The sequence below is a fragment of the Notolepis coatsorum genome (assembly GCF_963971535.1).
Source record: "Notolepis coatsorum genome assembly, chromosome: 16".
Lineage (NCBI taxonomy): Eukaryota > Metazoa > Chordata > Actinopteri > Aulopiformes > Paralepididae > Notolepis > Notolepis coatsorum.
Window position 1 is genome coordinate 1,491,619 of NC_140180.1, and position 20,452 is coordinate 1,512,070.

At 42.3% G+C, this 20,452-nt stretch overlaps 1 protein-coding gene across 1 annotated transcript in view; it reads right to left on the bottom strand.

Annotated features, from left to right (window-relative positions):
• LOC311242808 (uncharacterized protein) overlaps nt 1-20,452 on the bottom strand; it is a 64,989-nt gene that overhangs the window by 4,263 nt on the left and 40,274 nt on the right. The window contains exons 7-9 of the mRNA XM_084331851.1: nt 14,362-14,496; nt 13,205-13,339; nt 12,291-12,398 (exon numbers count right to left, since the gene is read on the bottom strand). Of these exons, the coding sequence (XP_084187977.1) occupies nt 12,291-12,398; nt 13,205-13,339; nt 14,362-14,496 (378 nt within the window). The remainder of the gene's footprint in view (nt 1-12,290; nt 12,399-13,204; nt 13,340-14,361; nt 14,497-20,452) is intronic.

Sequence of the window (20,452 nt, forward strand, 5' to 3'; positions counted from 1 at the left end):
AATGACAGCCCTCGACAAGACAGGGATTCAGAGAGCGCACAGGACTCTGGCGCCGAAGCCGCGAGAGGACAAACCACCGAGAGCAGTTATAGTAAACTTCTTGGAATTCGAGGTGAAAGAGAATATTCTTAGAACAGCCTGGCAGAAGATAGAGGTGGGGGGACAGAGAGTTACTTTTGACCATGATTATGCAACGGAGGTGGCGGTAAAGCGTCGGAGCTATGTTCAGATAAAAAAATCTCTGAAGGAAGGCGGAATCAGATTTCAATCACCAATGACCACGCTGAAGGTTCATTGGAAGGAAGGCGCAAAGGTGTACGGAGACGTGCGGGAGGCGGCGAGGGACATGAACCAGAGAGGATGGAAGGTGCCGGGAGGAGGAGACGAGAGACCTACGCTGCTGCAGAGGTTGGAGAAGGCGAGGAGATGGACCAGGGTCGGCGGGGGACGAGGAGGAGACGAGGAGAACGGGAAGGTGAAGGGGATCTGAATTGATTCAAAGCAGATCAACTGAGAAGAAGGACGCAAGGACACGGAGAAAGGGGGCGGAGAGGAGACGAGACGGTGATCAAAGGGTGGATGAGTACAATGCACACACACAAAATATATAGTGAGAAGATAGTAAAGTACATGAGATAATTATAGGTAGACCAAAATTTAGAAAGGAAGGCATAGAGATTCGAAGCACATTGGACTGATATACGTATGACGCACATAATGCAAGAGAGTGAAAACATGAAAGAGACTTGTTGAGCAGGAAGAGTATGACAAAATACATGGGGGATAATTAAACCGAAAGTGATTAAAAAAAAAAGGGGGACATGTGTATTCAAGAGATATATGGAGACGGACATTAAAGGGACTCAGGAAAACACATGTCGCATAACACAGTTAGACGGAAACATGAAAGTGACTAAAACGGAGCTTTTTGACTGGGAGCTCGGTCAGACCACACACAGAGCTGGACATATCAACCGTACTGACCTTAACCATGATGAAATTGAAACTGTTTGGATTGAAATCTTATTAGACAGGGCGAAACCGGTACTAGTAGGCACAATCTATAGACCACCAGAACAGAGTGGGTTTTATGACACACTTGATGGGTGTTTAGCTGGGGTGGAGGGGGTAGAAAAAATTCTTATTGGGGACTGGAACACGGATATGCTGCGTAAATCAGCACCCGTCTTCAAGGCCTTCAGTAGATTTTCTGACCTGCACGGTTTCAGCCAGCTAATCACACAACCCACAAGGGTATGCGATTCGACACAAACCACCATTGACCTCATTTTGACCTCTGACAAGTCCATGATCTCCAGTAAAGGGGTGATAGCATGCGGGTTAAGTGATCATTATATGATTTTCTGTACCCGCAAAAAGCTAAAACAGAAGGCCGGCTGTCACAAAACAGTCACATCTAGAGACCTCAAAACTTACTCTAGAGAGGCCTTTAACCTAGAACTGGGGAGCTTGGACTGGTCAGATGAGCTCAGTGGTACACAGGTTGAAGAAACATGGCTTGGATTCAAAACCAAATTCACAGCAATACTCAACAACATGGCACCGATAAGAACCACCAGGGTTAAAAATCGCGCTGAGGCATGGATGCACACTGAAATACTGGCCGCTATGAAAACCAGAGACAAAAAATGCTCTGAACTTCATAAAAGTCAGACAAAGCTTTCCAAAAGCTCAAACAGTGAACTCCAAGCCCACGTGGTTGAACTAAAAATCCAAAGAAACAGACTAAGAAATGACGTAAACACCATGATCAGAACCGCAAAAAGAAATTTCATCAACGACAAAACTGAGGAAAACAAAAACAAACCCCGCGAACTTTGGAAATTACTCAATAATCAACTAGGCTGCAGTAAAAAACTTAAAACCAGATTCTCAAACATAAACATAAAGACGGACAACACGCTCATCACAGACAAGCTGGATGTAGCCAATTACTTAAACATCTTCTTCACAAACATAGCCACAACACTGGTAAACAAACTACCCTCCCACTCAGGGCATTATGGGGTAGAACACATAGTAGCATACTACAAAAACCTAGGGGTCCACAAAGACGACTTCAAACTTGAAATGGTAACAACCGATGAGGTACTCAAAAAATTGAGCGCCCTCCAACCTAACAAGGCCACTGGCCATGACAACATCCCCTCCAAATTCCTCAGAGACGCAGCAGCCGCCATCACCCCAGTCATCACACACATAATAAACCTCTCTATAAAACAGGGGCACGTCCCCAAGGACTTCAAAATTGCGAGAGTGACCCCTCTACACAAAAAGGGCAGCAAATTAGACCCAGGCAACTACCGCCCTGTTTCTATTCTTACCTCCATCTCGAAAGTCATGGAGAAAATAGTCTACGAACAGGTCGAAAAGTACCTGGCGGAAAAAAACCTAATCTACGAATTCCAATCTGGCTTCAGAACGTCCCACTCCACTGACACATGCCTCCTCTATTTGAACGACCACATCAAACAAGAGGTGGACGCTGGCAAATACTGCGGCATGGTCATGCTGGACCTACAAAAGGCCTTCGACACTGTCAATCACTCCATTCTAATGGACAAGCTAAAAGCAATTGGTTTTGATAGCCTATCAGTGAGCTGGATGCAATCCTACCTGGAGGGGAGAGAACAGATGGTAGAGGTAAACGGTACTCTATCCCCCCCCCTCACAGTGAGCTGTGGTGTTCCACAAGGAAGCATACTAGGACCGCTACTCTTCCTAATTTATGCAAATGACATGTCGTCAGCCTGTGACTGCAACTTGTTCCTGTTTGCGGACGACTCAGCCCTGCTGGTCTCTGACAAGAACAAATTGCAGGTTGAAAAAACCCTCAGCACGGAACTAGGCAAAATCTGCATATGGCTCGCTGATAACAAACTATCATTACACATGGGCAAAACAGAGTCCATTCTCTTCGGTTCAAATAACAAACTCAGCAAGACCGACGGCTTCTCAGTTACAGTGGGTGACAATATTGTCACAAGGAAAGACGAAATTACCTACCTGGGTTCCATCCTAGAGGCAAATCTTTCCTGTGACAAAATGGCATCCAATGTAATAAAAAAAGTCAACCAACGAACTAGATTCTTGTACCGGATCTCCTCTCTGGTAAACAAGAATACCCTGAGGACTCTGGCAGGAGCACTCATTCAAGGGTACTATGACTATGCGTGCACCTCATGGTACCAAAGCACCTCAAAGGCGCTTAAAACAAAATTACAAACATCACAAAACAAACTGGTCAGACTACTACTTGACCTGAACCCCAGAACCCACCTCACCCCTGCCCACTTTGCCAACCTAGGATGGCTTAGAGTAGACGACAGAGTACAGCAACTTGCAATGGGCCTGGTCTACAAGATACACTATACGACCGGGGTGCCCATGTACATGTCAAAATACTTCCCAAAGGTCAGTGAATACCACAACCACTACACCAGAGGAAGCTCAACAAATCATGTTAAACCCAGATTCGGCTCAAACAAGGGACTAAACACGTTTCGCAATTATGCCACAACAATGTGGAACGCCCTACCCAAAGCTGTAAAGGAATGTGAATCCCTGCCCACATTCAAAACCGCCCTTAAAGAGCACCTACGGGAGGCTGCAATTCGAAACTGGCCACCGTAAATGCCCAAAACCCCCACCACCTCCTAATAGACAGTCTCCTCCCCACCGCATGTATATATTCCCTCCCCGCCGTATGTATATTCCCCTCCGTATGTATATTCCCCTCCCACCCACCCACCCCCTCCTAATGCACAGTCCCCTCCCCATCATATGTATATACTCTGTCAGGATCTAGGGGTAACAGTACTGTATATTTGAATACCGCCTATGTCACAAATGTATCAGTACTAAATACCTATATGTCCCTATGCCATAAATGTCATGTATGTTATGTATGTCATAAATGTCTATATGAATTGAAAATGGGGGACCCTGATGGAAACAAGACAAACGTCTTTCTCAGGTCTGCATCCCCTTAACAATTGTATGTATTGAGCCGTACTGTATTGTACCCATTCTGCAATCTGTTAAATAAAGTTTTCATTCATTCATTCATATATAGTGCGCTCAAGGTAGCCACTAGGGGGGGCCCTCTCACTAGGAGAGCCACTACTCCCCACCCACCAGCGGGGAAAAGAGGGGAAAGAATAGGACCCTCAAATGCCATGGAAGTTCAAAGAGTGAATTTTGATGTTGATGTTGATGTTTATTATGTAAATATGTATGTAAGTCAGAAGGAGATAGCAGAGGCTACAACCACAAATATTATTTTATGTGACATGGGTAGAACGGGAGAACAATTGGAAAAGAAATATGACACAAGTTAAGGGTGTAAAGATGATGTCGTTAAATGTGAATGGTATGAATAACCCGATAAAGAGGAGTAAGGTGATGACGAAACTTAAAAAGGAAGAGGCGCAGGTCATTTTCTTGCAAGAAACACATCTTATATCACAAGAACATGAAAAGCTGAAGAGATTCGGGTATGAAAACCTGTTCTATAGTTCTTTTAAACAGAACCTTAGAAGAGGAGTGGCTATACTAATTAAGAACACAGTGAAATTTGAGATGATCAAGGAAATAAGGGACAAGGAGGGAAGGTATGTGTTGGTCAAGGGGAAAATGGAAGGTCAAATGGTAACACTAATAAATGTATATGCTCCACCGGACAGTGAGAAATATCTATTTGAAACGATCTTTGATATTATAGCGTTGGAAGGGGAGGGGGTCCTGATCTGTACAGGTGATTTCAATGTGGTACTGAATTATGACATAGACACGACTAGCACAAAGAAATGGAGGACAAACATTAGCAAATATATGAATATACATATGGCAGAATTAGGAATCATAGACATATGGAGAGCAATGAACACGCTAGATAGAGAATATACGCACTATTCACACCCGCACACAACATATTCAAGGATAGACTATTTTCTCATGACAACAGGGGACAGATATCGGGTGGAAGAATGCAGGATAGGAGTGACGGATATTTCAGATCATAGCGCAATATATCTGACAGTAAATCTTAAAAGTAGACGGAGGAATACAGTTTGGAGACTGAATGTAGGACTATTGAACAACAAAGGTTTGGTTAACCAGGTGAAGGAAGACATAATTAGATATAGAGAAGAGAACGATAATGGGGAGGTAGATCCAAACATTTTATGGGATGCACTAAAGGTAGTAATACGGGGAAAATTGATAGCAAAGACGGCATTACTCAAGAAGGCTAGAATAGGGACATACCAGAACTTGATAAAGAAGCTGAAAGAATTAGAGAAAGAACACCAAAGCTCAAAGAACCAGGAGACACTTAGAGAGGTTAAGGAAGTTAGAGGACAGATAAACAGGGAGCTGCTGTCAGAAATAGAGAAGAAAGCTAGATACATGAAACAGACATACTATGAAGGGGGACCGAGGGCGACCAGACTGTTAGCTAGACGAATTAGGACGCAACAAAAAATAAACACAATACATACAATAAGGGACACAAACACAAACAAAATACTGAGAGAACCAGCGGAAATAGAGAAGGCATTTGAAGAATATTATAGGAAACTATACACACAACCGATAGCGGCAGGGGAGGAGGAGATAGAAACATTTTTAGAAAAATTGGATTTACCATCAATAGGGAAGGAACAGAATGGAATATTAAATGCAGAAATCACAGAACAAGAAGTGGGGAATGCGATCAGTAGGGCAAAGAGTAGTAAGTCACCGGGTAGCGACGGATTCCCCTCGGAATTCTACAAGACATTTAGGCAGGAACTGAGCCCCATGTTAGAAGCAGCATTCAGACACACAATGGAAAAAGGCACAATGCCACCTTCATGGAAAGAGGCCATAATTACTACAATTCCAAAAGAAGGGAAAGATAGAGAACTGTGTAGTAGTTTCAGACCTGTGTCCATACTTAATGTAGATTACAAGATGTATACATCAATAATATCCAAAAGATTTGAGACATTTATGACAGATATAATAGACGAAGACCAGACTGGATTCATTAAAGGAAGGCAGACACAGGATAACATAAGGAAGACAGTGCAGATAGTAGAGGAGATACAAAAGGAAGGAGGAAGTGCAGTATTAGTTAGCCTAGATGCAGAAAAAGCCTTCGATAGTGTAAGCTGGTTATTTCTATATAAAGTATTAGAGAGATTTGGATTAGACAAAAACGCTATGAAAACAATTAGGGCATTATATCAAGAACCGACGGCTAGGATTAAGGTGAATGGTAGTCTGACGGACCGGATTAAACTAGAGAGAGCTACCAGACAGGGTTGTTGTCTTTCGCCGACGCTCTTCGATGTATTCATCGAACCACTGGCCCAACTAATTAGACAGACCAAAGACATCAAAGGGGTGGAGATAAGGGGGACGGAACATAAATTGGGATTATTCGCAGATGACGTGATAGTATATATGAGACAACCAGACATAAGCTTCCCGACACTGATGGATCTGCTGACAGAATATGGATATTACTCAGGGTATAGACTTAATGTGACAAAGACACAGACATTAGCACTGAACTACACACCAACGATAGAGATCAAAGAAAAATACAAAATCAAATGGGACATGGACAGGATCAAGTACCTAGGGGTGAACATCACAAGAGGGGGGGAGGGGCTATACGATGCAAACTATACACAGATAAATCAGAAAATCAAGAGAGATCTAGAAAGATGGACAGTGATGCCCCTAGATTTCAGTTCAAGGATCGAAATCATTAAGATGAACATATTACCAAGGTTACTATACCTATTTCAATCCCTACCTATATTAATACCACAAAAACAATTTAGGGAATGGGATAGACAGATATCAAGATTCATTTGGGGGGGGGAAAAGGCCAAGGATCAGATATGCGACTCTACAATTACCAAAGGAGAAAGGAGGGATGGCAGTACCCAGTTTAGAAAGCTATTACTATGCAGCACAGCTTAGAACAGTAGCATGCTGGTGCAATGTGAACTATGAGGCCAAATGGAAAGATATAGAAACCAAAAGAGAGGGATTCAAAGTGCAGACACTGATAGGAGATAGGGAGCTGTTCAGAAGACAGGAACAACTACTAGATCCAATTACCAGATTCACTATAAACATATGGAACACAATAGTAAAGAAATACAAGCTAGAAAAAGAATCTAAGATACTGAGATGGATAGCACACGACAACAAATTCAGACCAGGGATAGAAGATCATGGGTTCAAGAGGTGGGAACGGGGGGGATAACAGCAATATGTACAATGATAGAAGGAGGGGAGATGCAGACTCTACAAAAATTGAAAGAAAGATACGGACTAGAGAATAGGGACCACTTTAGATATTTACAGATTAGGGACTACTATAACAAAGAAATAAAGCAAGATAGAGACAAAGAACAGAATGGGGTAATTAAGATAATGGTAAAGTCATACGAAGGACGGAAGGGGAGGGTGATATCAGCACTATATCAGGCAATAATGGACAGTAAGGGAAATACAACATTGTATGTGAAAGAAAAGTGGGAAAGAGAGTTGGAAATAGAGATAACAGAGGAGGAATGGTATGACACATGTAAGACACAACAAACAACCACAGGATCAAGGATATGGAGGGAGTTTGGGTGGAAAAATATAATTAGATACTTTATAACACCAGAAATACAGGGCAATTACACACCAGCAAAGAAAACATGTTGGAGGGAGTGTGGACAGGAAGGGGCGAACCATACACACATATTCTGGGGATGTCAGAAGATAAGGCACTACTGGGAAGAGATAGGAGGGATAATAAATGAAATAATAGGATACGAAATACCCCAGGGAGGCCAAGTGTTGTATTTGGGGAATCTGTCACAGGAAGGAATCCAAGGGGAAGACAAATATTTGATTAAGATATTGATAGTGGCAGCCAAGAAAGCTTTAACTAAACTGTGGTACAAGGTAGAAGTGCCGACAAAGGATCAATGGATAGAGTTGGTAGAGGGGATACAGGAAATGGAGAGAATCACACATCTGCTGAGGCTGCAAGAAGAAAAGTTTGAATGGAAATGGGGAAAATGGGAAGAATACAGGAGGGGAAGTAACGACATCACAGAGGTTTGAAAAGGATACAAGGAAATGAATAAAAATTTAAATAAATAATGCAAATGTATAAGGGACCGAAGGACCCATGTCACACTTTTTCTTTACCCATTTTTTGTCTATTTGTTTTAATTTATGTACTGTGTATTGTCTATGAATGTTGTCTATGTATGTTGTTGAAAAAATGAAAATAAAAATGTAAGTTTAAAAAAAAAAAAATACCCTCCTGTAACTAAACACTGTTAAAATACCTTCCTGTAACTAAACACTGTTAAAATACCTTCCTGTAACTAAAGACAACACACTGTTAACACTTTGGGCGCCAGCCGGTGTAGCCATCTTTGTACTCAGTGTGCCAGCGCTGTAAAGGATAGGGATTTTCACTGTGCGTCGCTGTGTTTGCAGGGCTATACCTATATTCTATATTATAGCTATGGAGACAATACTATGGCTCATTTGACAGTAACTATCCCTCGTTCAACATGTGAAAAAGAATAAACTAAACACAACATGCACGGTTAAAATACCCCCCTAAACTAAACAACACACTGTTAAAATACCCTCCTGTAACTAAACACAACATGCACTGTTAAAATACCCTCCTAAACTAAAGACAACATGCACTGTTAAAATACCCTCCTAAACTAAACAACACTGTTAAAATACCGTCCTAAACTAAACAACACACTGTTAAAATACCTTCCTGTAACTAAAACACAACATACTGTTAAAATACCCTCCTAAACTACATACTGTTAAAATACCCTCCTGTAACTAAACACAACATACTGTTAACCCTTTAATCGCCGTTGACGCTTTTCAGCGTCATTCCCCGCCATGCTTATTCTGCCGATGACGCTGTACAGCGTCATTGATATCAATATTTCAAAAATCTGTGATCGAAATCATATTTATCCCCCGGAGACAGTATATGTACTAGTGATCCCCTGTCAACTCTCTAACGGTTCAAGAGCGCCATCTGATGGCTGATCGGCAGATCGCCCAGGGAAGAAACAGGAAGTTGAAGCTGGCGCTCATTTCAATTTGGTCCGATCACTCGCTATAGGTCCCGGGACTGTAGCTCAACACAATGGATAGCGATCCGTTGCCAATAACTCGACAAACAACATGATTTGGACGTATATACTATTATACAACCTGGTAATGGATCGGGTATTTCTATATCCCATAATAGAAAGAATTCTGTTCCACACTCATCTCCCAACGGCGCGAGGAAGCTACGGTGAGTTTCAGCGTTATTTTTTTATTTCTTCGATACTAACTGCTCTGATGATCATATCACCCACACTAGATGAATGATATAACGTTGCCCACGGAATTATAAACGACCCCCTGCCCATCCGGTCAACATCAGATCATACGTAGTAACTCCTAGAACCACGTCCAGTTGAAACTTTTTATCTCGCACAGATTCCTACCAAACTGTATTTGATCATCAATATAATGCATTTGGGGCTATAAATCACGTTCTGGAGAATGCTGCAGAAAACGATAAAAACATACTTATATACTTTAGACCGTATTTTAGTATGAATATGTGGATGAAAAAGTATAACGTTGCTACACCCTGAACAATAGATACTTGACGTTGAATGGGCCATAATAATGTCAATTTAGCTCTGTGTGTTCTAATCAGCTCTATGTGTTCCAGCTCTATGTGTTCTGATCAGCTCTATGTGTTCCAGCTCTGTGTTCCAGCTCTATGTGTTCTGATCAGCTCTATGTGTTCTGATCAGCTCTGTGTTCCAGCTCTATGTGTTCTGATCAGCTCTATGTGTTCCAGCTCTATGTGTTCTGATCAGCTCTGTGTTCCAGCTCTATGTGTTCTGATCAGCTCTATGTGTTCCAGCTCTATGTGTTCCAGCTCTATGTGTTCCAGCTCTATGTGTTCTGATCAGCTCTATGTGTTCCAGCTCTGTGTTCCAGCTCTATGTGTTCTGATCAGCTCTATGTGTTCTGATCAGCTCTGTGTTCTGATCAGGTCTGTGTGTTCTGATCAGCTCTATGTGTTCCAGCTCTGTGTGTTCCAGCTCTATGTGTTCTGATCAGCTCTATGTGTTCCAGCTCTGTGTGTTCCAGCTCTATGTGTTCTGATCAGCTCTATGTGTTCTGATCAGCTCTATGTGTTCTAACTCTGTGTGTTCTGATGGCCAGTGCTATGTGTTCCAGCTCTGTGTTCTGATCAGCTGTGTTCCAGCTCTATGTGTTCTAACTCTGTGTGTTCTGATGCCCAGCTCTATGTGTTCCAGCTCTGTGTTAAAGTTTTCAATCAATCAATCAATCAGTCTGCTTGTCACAGCGTGAGACCGGCCCCTCGCTCTCTGGAGTGGTGAAACTAGAGAGACATTGATGTTAAGTAACCCACCGAAGATGGATACACATGTACATAACGATGCACAGCAATATTCTGTTAAACGTCTGTAGTGTGGTAGTGAAAGGGTTAACCTTCTGTAGTGTGGTAGTGAAAGGTTAACCTTCTGTAATGTGGTAGTGAAAGGGTTAAACTTCTGTAGTGTGGTAGTGAAAGGGTTAACCTTCTGTAGTGTGGTAGTGAAAGGTTAACCTTCTGTAGTGTGGTAGTGAAAGGTTAACCGTCTGTAGTGTGGTAGTGAAAGGTTAACCTTCTGTAGTGTGGTAGTGAAAGGTTCACCTTCTGTAGTGTGGTAGTGAAAGGTTAACCTTCTGTAGTGTGGTAGTGAAAGGTTCACCTTCTGTAGTGTGGTAGTGAAAGGGTTAACTTTCTGTAGTGTGGTAGTGAAAGGGTTAACCTTCTGTAGTGTGGTAGTGAAAGGGTTAACCTTGTGTAGTGTGGTAGTGAAAGGTTAACCTTCTGTAGTGTGGTAGTGAAAGTGTTAAACGTCTAGTGTGGTAGTGAAAGGTTAACCTTCAGTAGTGTGGTAGTGAAAGGTTAACCTTCTGTAGTGTGGTAGTGAAAGGTTAACCTTCTGTAGTGTGGTAGTGAAAGGTTAACCTTCTGTAGTGTGGTAGTGAAAGGTTAACCTTCTGTAGTGTGGTAGTGAAAGGGTTAACCTTCTGTAGTGTGGTAGTGAAAGGTTCACCTTCTGTAGTGTGGTAGTGAAAGGGTTAACTTTCTGTAGTGTGGTAGTGAAAGGGTTAACCTTCTGTAGTGTGGTAGTGAAAGGGTTAACCTTGTGTAGTGTGGTAGTGAAAGGTTAACCTTCTGTAGTGTGGTAGTGAAAGTGTTAAACGTCTAGTGTGGTAGTGAAAGGTTAACCTTCAGTAGTGTGGTAGTGAAAGGTTAACCTTCTGTAGTGTGGTAGTGAAAGGTTAACCTTCTGTAGTGTGGTAGTGAAAGGTTAACCTTCTGTAGTGTGGTAGTGAAAGGTTAACCTTCTGTAGTGTGGTAGTGAAAGGTTAACCTTCTGTAGTGTGGTAGTGAAAGGTTAACCTTCTGTAGTGTGGTAGTGAAAGGGTTAACCTTGTGTAGTGTGGTAGTGAAAGGTTAACCTTCTGTAGTGTGGTAGTGAAAGGGTTAACCTTGTGTAGTGTGGTAGTGAAAGGTTAACCTTCTGTAGTGTGGTAGTGAAAGGGTTAACCTTGTGTAGTGTGGTAGTGAAAGGTTAACCTTCTGTAGTGTGGTAGTGAAAGTGTTAAACGTCTGTAGTGTGGTAGTGAAAGGTTAACCTTCTGTAGTGTGGTGGTGAAAGGGTTAACCTTCTGTAGTGTGGTAGTGAAAGGTTAACCTTCTGTAGTGTGGTAGTGAAAGGGTTAACCTTCTGTAGTGTGGTAGTGAAAGGTTAACCTTCTGTAGTGTGGTAGTGAAAGGTTAACCTTCTGTAGTGTGGTAGTGAAAGGTTCACCTTCTGTAGTGTGGTAGTGAAAGGGTTAACCTTCTGTAGTGTGGTAGTGAAAGGTTCACCTTCTGTAGTGTGGTAGTGAAAGGTTCACCTTCTGTAGTGTGGTAGTGAAAGGTTCACCTTCTGTAGTGTGGTAGTGAAAGGGTTAACCTTCTGTAGTGTGGTAGTGAAAGGGTTCACCTTCTGTAGTGTGGTAGTGAAAGGTTCACCTTCTGTAGTGTGGTAGTGAAAGGGTTAAACTTCTGTAGTGTGGTAGTGAAAGGGTTAAGGCCTGTGGGCTGAATAAAGGAACATGTTCTAGAAGCAGCAGTTGGACACGTAGAGTCTCACCTCCAGGAAGACGGCCTTCCCGCTACATTGGCCTTGGAGGAGGAGGCGGAGTCCAGAGAGGGGGAGTCCAGCTCAATGTCCTTCACATCGTCCAGGTCCTGCTCTTTTCTGCAGAAGAAGAAGAGCGACCACCGGGTCATTTCCTGTCTCGTCTGGTGCAGGGGTCACCAACATGAGTCAGGGATTAAATTATGTATGTTCATGAGTCAATAGAATGTTATTGAGGTCCTGTGTACAGTGTATATATATATAAGTTATATAAATCTCTAATGTCTCACATGTTATTGAGGTCCTGTGTACAGTATATATAAGTTATATAAATCTCTAATGTCTCACATGTTATTGAGGTCCCGTGTACAGTATATATAAGTTATATAAATCTCTGATGTCTCACATGTTATTGAGGTCCTGTGTACAGTATATATAAGTTACATAAATCTCTAATGTCTCACATGTTATTGAGGTCCTGTGTACAGTATATATAGGTTATATAAATCTCTGATGTCTCACATGTTATTGAGGTCCTGTATACAGTATATATAGGTTATATAAATCTCTGATGTCTCACATGTTATTGAGGTCCTGTATACAGTATATATAGGTTATATAAATCTCTGATGTCTCACATGTTATTGAGGTCCTGTATACAGTATATATAGGTTATATAAATCTCTGATGTCTCACATGTTATTGAGGTCCTGTATACAGTATATATAGGTTATATAAATCTCTAATGTCTCACATGTTATTGAGGTCCTGTATACAGTATATATAGGTTATATAAATCTCTGATGTCTCACATGTTATTGAGGTCCTGTATACAGTATATAGGTTATATAAATCTCTAATGTCTCACATGTTATTGAGGTCCTGTATACAGTATATATAGGTTATATAAATCTCTAATGTCTCACATGTTCTCAGGAGTGGGGGGGTGCCAGACATGGAGCTTGACCTTCCACAGCTCGATCTGCTCGACCCACGAATGACGACTGCATTTCGTGAACTTATCAGGAGTCCTAGGATGAACTCCGGGCTGGCGGCGGTGTCTGAGAGAGAGAGAGAGAGAGAGAGAGAGAGAGAGAGAGAGAGAGAGAGGAGATTATTTAGCATCCATCGTTTGTCATGTTTATATTGTGAATAGGAATGTGTTGAGGGACCACACGATGGGAACCAGCGGTTTAAGTGACGGTTGCAATTTGCAATAACTCGTTAACTATCATGAATGAGACTTGCTCTGAAATACGGGAGATCAACAGGAAAACTGTCCTCGTCACATCTAACGTTACCAAAATGGACACACAGCACTTCAAATTATACCTCAAAGAGACCAGACGAGCATACAATCGAAAACATTATAGTTTCAAGTTTCAAGTTTTCAAGTTTCAAGTTTCTTTAATAGTTGTCATACAGAAGTACAGAATACTTTCATACAAAATGCTTCTTACTGTTACGCTCCAGAGACTGTGCTAGACAAGATAGTATCAAATAACATAGTATAGCATGTAATTTAGAAGAAGAAAATGAGGTCACAGTGTTCGGTATAGACATATGTACAATGTTCTGAGTTACCATATAATATACAATACTATGCAGTGTACTAATGTACAGTACTATATAGTGCAAAGCAGAAATGGGATGAGGTACAATTTAGGTACAATTTACAGTAAGGTGTACGAGTTGTAGTGCAATCCTTCATCAATAAATATAAAGTGTGGGGAGTGGGTGCTACAGTGTGTTTGTTTAAAGTGGGTGTGTGCTATAAGTGTGTGGAGTGGGTGCTACAGTGTGTTTGTTTAAAGTGAGTGTGTGCGTGTGGATGTGTGTGCTATGTGCGTTTGGTGGTTGTTGTTGTGTAGTGTTCATTGTTCGTTTAGCAGCCTGATGGCCTTATATTGTCTATTGACCATTGTTAAGTATATTAAAACCACCTCCAAATCCTGTGTTTTGATCAGAGAGCTGCAGGTAGAACAGGGCTCGTTCTTTCCTAGTCTACTTCTACCTAAAGTAGATTTTCCCAAATTGTTGGAGTCTTCCTTGAATTCATGCAGTAATGTGGTCCATGACTCACTTGGGGATCTCCGTGATGTATCGGCCGTAGGCCAAGGTGGTTTTGCCATAGTTGATCTGGTCCTGTCGTCGTAGCAACGTAAAGTCATCAGGGTCCATCTCTCCTTCGTTGATAGGAGACTCTCTGGAGCCAGAACTACACACATAAACACATAAACACACACAGGGCGGGTTAAGAGTCAGAACTACACACACAGGGCGGGTTAAGAGTCAGAACTACACACACAGGGCGGGTTAAGAGTCAGAACTACACTATAATACCCTCCTGTAACTAAACACTGTTAAAATACCTTCCTGTAACTAAACACTGTTAAAATACTTCCTGTAACTAAAGACAACACACTGTTAACACTTTGGGCGCCAGCCGGTCTAGCCATCTTTGTACTCAGTGTGCCAGCGCTGTAAAGGATAGGGATTTTCACTGTGCGTCGCGCTGTTTGCAGGGCTATATCTATATTCTATATTATAGCTATGGAGACAATACTATGGCTCATTTGACAGTAACTATCCCTCATTCAACATGTGAAAAAGAATAAATGTTTTCATGTATACGTTCGTGTGTTATACCGTGGTGAATATTGTATAGTTTCAGAGTGATCCTGGCTAATTCCTGGTAACTGTTATGGAGCAATATGTGAATTTTGCTAAAAGCGTTAGTGCATGTTTGAAGCAAGCTCTGCACCACTGTACTCGTCACGTCGTCAGTCATCAGACAGAAAAGAATGCTTGGAGGAGGAGCCAGTAGTATTTTCATTTCGGATTCAGTGCGTTAGCTTAGCTAGGCTCGTTTAGCTGGTTGGTTCGGTGATAAGAAGTGTATTCTCAGGAGTGGGAGAGATCATCACGAGATACTGTACATTCAGACAGTGTTGGATCTAACAAAAGGATTTATATGGACACTTTTTATCATGGAAAGTTCAAGCCCGGACCACAAAAGCTTCTCGAAGCGTTAACGCGACGGCTCGAGGCTCGTTCCAACCTGATGCAACAAAACAACAAGTGAGTCTAACAATATGTACTGTTCTGTAGTTACTGAAACTGATTGAATATGGCAAGATTCAAGAGGTTTATTTGTCACATACATACACAAGGCATACATTTCAGTGAGGGTGGGCTGGCCGCGATATCTATCTCTCTCTTTCTCTCTTTCTCTCTCACACACACGCGCAGTATTTAGCAATATGTGAATTTTGCTAAAAGCGTTAGTGCATAACATGCACTGTTAACACTTCCAGTGCCACTGGTTAACATGGTAAAACGTGTCTGAATGCCACCAGCCACTTCAATGATAGCGTTGTGAACGCATAATCTCTGTCTTAAATTATGGCTATGTGTCTAATGTGCCCGTCGTTTATCAATGACTTGTTTGCAGGCGACATTGTCGAAACGGATTTTTAATTTAATTTTTTTAATTTTTTAAATCGCTTCATTTCCGTTTTATAGCATTTTGAAAAGCCCTCGTTTTCAATGCAAATATAAAGATTCCGTGATAATCGGCATTTACTGGAATATTCTGGCATACACAAAAACGTTGTAATTTTTCGGCCTATTTATGAATAGTTTTCAAATAAACGCTAGATTATCGATAGTATATGTGTATTTATGCACGCTATAGAAGCGGGCTGAAATATCGATTCTCTCATTTCCTGATCAGCACACACACACGCATAGGGCAAACGCTGATATCTCTGTGAAAAAAGCTCTGATTATCCTAAAACTGGTCAAATAAATTCCTTACCTCAGATCAGATGTTATCCAAAAAGATTATTCCAATTCCTGATCGCCATTCCAAATATCGATCGCATTTATTGATTCAGCGTTGGGTACTGTAAATACATAATCCACGTGTTTTCCGGGCCGGTGATCACAATGGATCTCTTCAGTTGGCTTCAGGGAAAAGTAAAATGAAGAAACTGGCCCGCCCCGCCCCATCAGTCTAAACTCATGGGGTGCAGTTACACAGGGAGAGACGATAGGGGGCGGTATCTTCCCAATTGAGCTCAGAGAGACTCTGCAACACTAGCGTGAGGCTCGATTGATGAAATATGAATTAAAATCGTCAATAAAAAAAAATACGACAAACAAACGCTATATAGCGTTGGTGGCATTCAAAGCGCGGCATGAACTAACGACAAAACGCGTTGCTGGCATTCAAAGTGTTAAAATACCCTCCTGTAACTAAACACAACACACTGTTAAAATACCCTCCTGTAACTAAACACAACATGCACTGTTAAAATACCCTCCTAAACTAAACAACACACTGTTAAAATACCCTCCTAAACTAAACAACACACTGGTAAAATACCCTCCTAAACTAAACAACACACTGTTAAAATACCTTCCTGTAACTAAACAACACACTGTTAAAATACCCTCCCTGTAAAATAGCCCCCTGTAACTAAACACTACATGCACTGCTAAATACTGGACACACACCTCTAAACACAACACACACCGTTACGGTAGAACATAAAACATAGCAACATGTTCAGTGTTCCAATACCCAGCTCTGTGTGTTCAGATCAGCTCTATGTGTTCCAGCTCTATGTGTTCAGATCAGCTCTGTGTTCCAGCTCTATGTGTTCTGATCAGCTCTATGTGTTCTGATCAGCTCTGTGTTCCAGCTCTATGTGTTCTGATCAGCTCTATGTGTTCTGATCAGCTCTATGTGTTCTGATCAGCTCTATGTGTTCTAACTCTGTGTGTTCCAGCTCTATGTGTTCCAGCTCTATGTGTTCTGATCAGCTCTGTGTGTTCAGATCAGCTCTATGTGTTCCAGCTCTATGTGTTCTGATCAGCTCTATGTGTTCTGATCAGCTCTGTGTGTTCAGATCAGCTCTATGTGTTCCAGCTCCATGTGTTCTGATCAGCTCTATGTGTTCTGATCAGCTCTATGTGTTCTGATCAGCTCTATGTGTTCCAGCTCTATGTGTTCTGATCAGCTCTATGTGTTCTGATCAGCTCTGTGTGTTCAGATCAGCTCTATGTGTTCCAGCTCTATGTGTTCTGATCAGCTCTATGTGTTCTGATCAGCTCTATGTGTTCTGATCAGCTCTATGTGTTCTGATCAGCTCTATGTGTTCTGATCAGCTCTGTGTGTTCAGATCAGCTCTGTGTTCCAGCTCTATGTGTTCTGATCAGCTCTATGTGTTCCAGCTCTATGTGTTCCAGCTCTATGTGTTCTGATCAGCTCTATGTGTTCTGATCAGCTCTGTGTGTTCTGATCAGCTCTATGTGTTCCAGCTCTATGTGTTCCAGCTCTATGTGTTCTGATCAGCTCTATGTGTTCTGATCAGCTCTGTGTTCCAGCTCTGTGTGTTCAGATCAGCTCTGTGTTCCAGCTCTATGTGTTCCAGCTCTATGTGTTCTGATCAGCTCTATGTGTTCTGATCAGCTCTATGTGTTCCAGACACCAGGATGCCGTCTCGCCCTCCCACCCCCCCCCCCCCCCCCCCCCGGGTGCTCCGTGCCAAACATGGCAGCGGTAATACGCATACGAAAATAGAAAACAAAAGTGGACCTAAAGTTGAGCCTTGCGGCACACCTCGTTGCTGCACAGTTAAACTTGAGTTGTTACCTTGTATTGCAACACAATGTTTTCTGTTATGTAGGTAGGAGTTAAACCACAGTAGAGCATTACGGGAAAGACCAATAGAATACAGTTTGTCCAAGAGAAGATAGCGATCGACTAGATCAAATGCTTTCGTTAAATCAATAAAGATTGCTCTTGTAATTTTGCTATTATCAGATGCATAGAATATGTCATTTGTGAGTTTTAATAAAGCAGTATTTGTGGAGTGATCTGAATGAAAACCGGACTGGTAAGGAGATAAAATATTGTATTTGGTGAGATAGTCGGACAGTTGTTTGTAGATACATTTTTCAAAAATATTTGCTATAGGGCAGATTATGGAAATGGATCTGTAGTTGTTGGGATCCAATTCACTGCCGGTTTTGTGCAACGGAGTGATACGTGAGCATGTCCAAATTGAGAGTATTTCATAAGTAGATAAAGACAAATTAAAAAGATCACAGTGGATACATCAGGATATGTGAAGCTAGTTTTGAGAAATTTGTTTTCAATGCCATCTAACCCAGGGCTGCTGCTCACTTTAAGATCATTAGTGGCAGGGCGGCTAGGTGGCGCAGTGGGCAAGGCGCTCACCACCAACGCAGGAGATGCTGGGTTCGATAAATTGATCAGTATTCATTTTCTTGTATTGCCTAATTTGTATAAATTTGGGTGAAAGTTTGGGTAATAAAGTTTTCCAGATGCAGAATACAATGTGGTGGTCACTAAAGCAGTCTGATTTGGATGTGAAACCAATATCCAGTCAAGTAGTGTTTGACATGTGGGAATGACCCGAGTAGGCTCGTCAATTAGCCGAGTTAGGTTCACATTTCGGATTGTGTTTTTAACATTACAGGATTTGTCCAACCAATTCTTATTGAAGTCACCAAGTATTATAAGTTCATGTTTTTCTTTGATCGAACTTATGGTGGAAATAATCCAGTTGAATGATTCAGCAGGAGATGAAGGAGGTCTATAAATGATTCCAATGGTTCTGTTTCATGCTAGCTTCCGCTCAGCGTCATAATGCATAAATCTCGCTTCAGCGTATATACACTGAATAATTTCAAAATGTACCTTTACATACCAACATCCGTCTGACCACACCCCCATCTGCTGCCTATATAAGCAGGGGTGGGGCCACACACTCATCTCCTTCTCAAATTTCATCCACAAGATAGTGCCTGTATACCAATCACTTGGCGAGGAAGAAAGTATTAGCTGGAGAAAGGAAAACAGAAGAACAAGGAGATACGTTGACATTATATCTTTATTTTCTGTCTCACTATTTTCGAGAAAATACGGCGATATTGTCTTCGTCACTGGAGTGTCTGGAAGATGATGATCATTCTGACCTCCACCGGCTTTTTCGTATTAGGGGCTCGCGCCACTGATATACTCCCCAACTGCAGTCCTCCTTGCTGCGGCTGGATGGGTTTTGGTCCTCCGGTCATACAGCTGGACTGTGGGAGGCACCGGCTGTTGTGAGAACTGGGTGCTTCCGTGTTTGGTAAGTACTGTTTTGCTTGCGAGCGCTAGTTGTCTGTTAACGCTTGGGGGTTAGCTGACAATTTTATGAAAGCCGACCCCGGACTAGGGTCCTCTGTTCGGCTTCTTAAGCGGCGGACGGAGGATCTTGGTCTGACGCCCATGATGGTCAACCTAGTGGGCCGCGACCGAGACCTGGTTAAAACCCGGGATTCTCTGGACGAGCGGATGCTTCTCTGTCCCGTGCAGGCCCCATCTTTCACATGAATGTGGAAGTACACCCTAACGAGGAAATGTGGGCATGGAGCTTCGTTATCGGAAGATCCATGCTCAAGTCGGCTGCAGCCCGGATGGGATTTGTGCCGGCTCCGCTGTATGTCTGGTAAATCACAGTTGAAAACTGTGTTGACATTTCTTTTTCTCTTCCCTCTTAGGATGGGGAGGGACTCAGGCGGCGGCCTGTCTGAAGTGTGACTTATTATGTCGTTGTGTACAGTTCAGGTGATAGCTGCTTAGCTGGCGTGCTAGTTTGTGGCCTACTGTGTTAGCCAGTCAGCTGTTAGCTGCGGCGCTAGCTTGTTGTGTTCACTAGGCTAGTAAACATTAGCTTGTTGCTATCAGTCGGACGGCTGTTAGCTTAATGCTACACTGTTGAAACGTTACTGTGACTATAACATGCCTTAAACACTCTGACTACGACGTCATCTTTGACAGAGGATGTTAGTCGACCCTACACCCGGGTGCCAGTGCCAGCGAGGACTTAGTCAACATGGAGAACGGCGGCTGGGTGGCGTAGCGGACATACCCTCGTCACCAACGCAGGAGATGCTGGGTTCAACTCTGTGTCCCGTTAACCAGTGTTGCTGTTCTCTCGGCCTGCGCTCAGGGTGAAGGTAGGAGTCCGACTCCTGACCGGACTTTAAACACTTCTTCTTTTCTTCCCTTCTAAATGTTTTGTAATAACGATGTTTCCAAAACATGTGTTGCTGCAATACATTGAGGATACGACGCGTGTTGTGTGTGAATTGTC